This window comes from Schistosoma haematobium, chromosome 1 (genome assembly GCF_000699445.3).
Source record: "Schistosoma haematobium chromosome 1, whole genome shotgun sequence".
Lineage (NCBI taxonomy): Eukaryota > Metazoa > Platyhelminthes > Trematoda > Strigeidida > Schistosomatidae > Schistosoma > Schistosoma haematobium.
The window spans coordinates 47,711,236-47,714,262 of record NC_067196.1 but is presented as its reverse complement, the minus strand read 5'-3'; the positions used below and the strand labels follow the sequence as shown (position 1 = coordinate 47,714,262).

At 39.6% G+C, this 3,027-nt stretch overlaps 1 protein-coding gene across 1 annotated transcript; it reads right to left on the bottom strand.

Moving 5' to 3' along the window:
- Positions 1-290: 290 nt before the first annotated feature.
- On the bottom strand, positions 291-1,898 carry DENND5A_1 (DENN domain-containing protein 5A; the record flags this gene model as incomplete). Its single annotated transcript, XM_051208447.1, has 2 exons — positions 291-1,588; positions 1,627-1,898. 2 exons carry the CDS (start codon positions 1,896-1,898, stop codon positions 1,267-1,269), a joined length of 594 nt encoding a protein of 197 aa, XP_051074293.1. The 3' UTR covers positions 291-1,266.
- Between the last annotated feature and the right edge of the window lie 1,129 nt (positions 1,899-3,027).

Genomic DNA, 3,027 nt, shown 5'->3' with positions numbered 1-3,027 from the left:
AGCACGTTTCATCCTATTTGTAACTCGCTGGATGTAGTGCATCCCAGAATTGATTATCACCTCATGACTCCGCCTCAGTACCGTTCGCTTCAAATGCCTTCGCATTAACCACTTAGCAACTGAGTCCAGTTAGCCACTAACATGTACAATGATGTGAAGTCCAATTCATTCGTATTGACTGTTTGAATCTTCCCATTGATGTTGAGGAATGCAATTGGCCAGTTTGCTTTATGATTTAAACAACCAATAAGAATGAACATCAAATAACAATTGATGGTTGACATTAAGTGACCGGCCAATATGATTCCCTACCACCCATTTTAAAAAAATTGTAGGGTGTGAATGAAAAATTTAGGTATCGTTGATTGGTGGCTCCTCACCAATATCGGCTTTCCCCCGACAATCCGTTGAATATTTATGTACTCTTGCTTCCATCCAATATCCAGTACGAAGCAGCACATTGAAAATGGATCTGAGAACCGGTGTTTTTCGACTAAGGTGATACATCTTCAAGACTCGGTGACTCGTCTCCACGAAGTTCGTATTGTTCAGTTCAAAGAGGGTGGATGGCAGTCGATAAGCAGTGGACCATTTGTGTTTCCGTGGTAGAAGGTGGTCTCTGACGTATCTGCCAAACGTTCCATCCGACATTTCGATTAACGAAAGTACGTTGTTAAAACTACAAAATCATGTTATATAGATTTCGATTTACCTTTCAACCGTTCGAGTGAACATGAGGCGAAAGAACAGTTGTACAATTTCTGATCGCACCCTCTACAATAACGGTTACTGGGTTAATGTTAATGAACGAAACATTTACCCTCTTTATCACATTCCGAACAAGGTGTACGCGACACAGAATATGGTGTGCATCCGGATACACCTGCGTAATAGCAGCAGCAATTGCAGGTGAATCATCGGTCACAATGCCTACCAGCTGTTGACTGTTGGTACACCGTTGGAAAAAACGCAGGAATACAGAAATTAATGTTGACGTTTCGCGACTTAAGAAGGCAATGCAGATGGGTATTGCCTTAAAATTCATATCAAGGGCAACGACTTGATATAAATGGACGTTCTCGTTATTCGTTTTGTACGTCCCGTCAAAACCAGTTACGTCACAAAAGTGACCGACCAAATTCAGTTGCTCAGCAGTCATGAAGAAGAAATACGATAGACAGTTCTCATCGTCCAATTCGTATTCGCAAAGCCCACCCAAGGATGTTATGTGAGCTTTCAATTTCCCGTAATCACCTATAGTGTATATTATAAATTGGCAGATTGCTTACCTGGAAGGTTCGCGTGTGAGAACACTTTGTACCGCATATTACAGACATCTTGATCACTCAGACGTTTCCCATAAGATTGGTAAGCAAAATTCTTTATGCGGAATGCAGCGGTACCAGATATTAGCAGCGGTCTCACAGTTTCAAACTCCCCATCCGTCAACCTGCGCACCCATGAATTACCTTGGTACCTCAGGGAACTGCACTCGTGATTGTGATGCACATTCCCACGGACAACAGTCCAGTAGCCGTCTATAACCTTACAAAACATGAAGGCCGGACATTGGGTGTTCATAGAAGCCCTTCGTTAAAAAAATTATAAAACCATTTACCAAATTACCTCCTCCGTCTAAGACGTTGTGACGAACCGCTAGATCTTATACGCCCATTTCGCCAACACACAAATTTAATGTGCGATTTTTGATCTCTGCCAATATGCGAATCTCTCACTACATAATGACTGTAAGTCGACCTTTCCAAATTTGTGATAGTGGTCTTTAACGCTTCAACCGATGGAAACGCAACCAGAAACAAGGTAGTCAAAAAGACTTCCTCCATTTCCGTTACGTGAGAAACACCAGCGCTTGTACTTGGCACGTTACTCTGCTCCATAATGACGATTGGAATGTGCTTCGTCGACAAGTACTGATAATTTATAACAATTTTCAAGACATAACTAACCAATTAAATCTAAGTTTTGAAACTAGCCATTTCATTGGACGAAACACGGGATGAAAAATATTGTAATTTTGGGTTGGAAAAATTTTTTTGGGGGTGGAGGTTTTTTAAAAAAATGGCCGGTCGGATAATATTATTCGTTGTCTTCTCTTCTCTCATTCGCGTGCTTGTCAGCCAATCAGGTGATAGAATAGTTTTCTTCTCTCTACCCTATTTCATACTCACGCGTACTAGCCTTAAAGTTAGATCGGTCAGCCTATCGCGCCAAGGTCTTAATCTGAATCAGATAAGTATTCTCAGCACCAAGAGTGGGTAGACAGACCAAAGGACATAACTGTAATTAACGGTCAAAACCATAGAAATGAACAAAGTGATGAAAATACTACTAACTTTTACAAGTGCTCGTGATAAAAATACCAGTAATGAGGAATTCCGACTCGAATAATGAACATTTTCATGCGAATTACCTCTTACAATTCAGGAATAGTGTTTGTGTCAGGATTGTTTATTAGATTTCAAGATTAGTTGACACGATGTATTTCAGGCCAAGAAGAAGAGTTTTCATCATGAATTGATATCAGCTACGATAAAAGGGTTCGAATTACAAGGAATGGCTACAAAGTGTCCACACCAAGAAACGTCTTTAATATTGACTGCGTCAAGTGGACTGAAAACAATTACGGCGTCATTGATATTGGTTTCTACGTCGTTTCTAAACTTTAGTTTCTTCGAGTATCCCTGTATGTAAACATGATTACTACGAATGAATGTAATCATGATTAAAGTGTTATATTGGTGAAATCACTGAATAATTATGAATTATAGTTCTATCAGCTTCAACAACACACAGTCACATAAATGTTGGACGGCTCAAACACACTTATCCCTCATCGGTGTTTGTGTTTCAATAAGTGTAACACCACTTTACATTTCATTCTATGTTGTTGTTTTAATCGAAATCCCTAAGGAATATTGTCAGGAAATATGAAAACGAGTTTTAGTCATCAACATTTCCTGTTTTCCCTAAAATGTTTATCAGTTCAATCTCAACAACATGCATTGC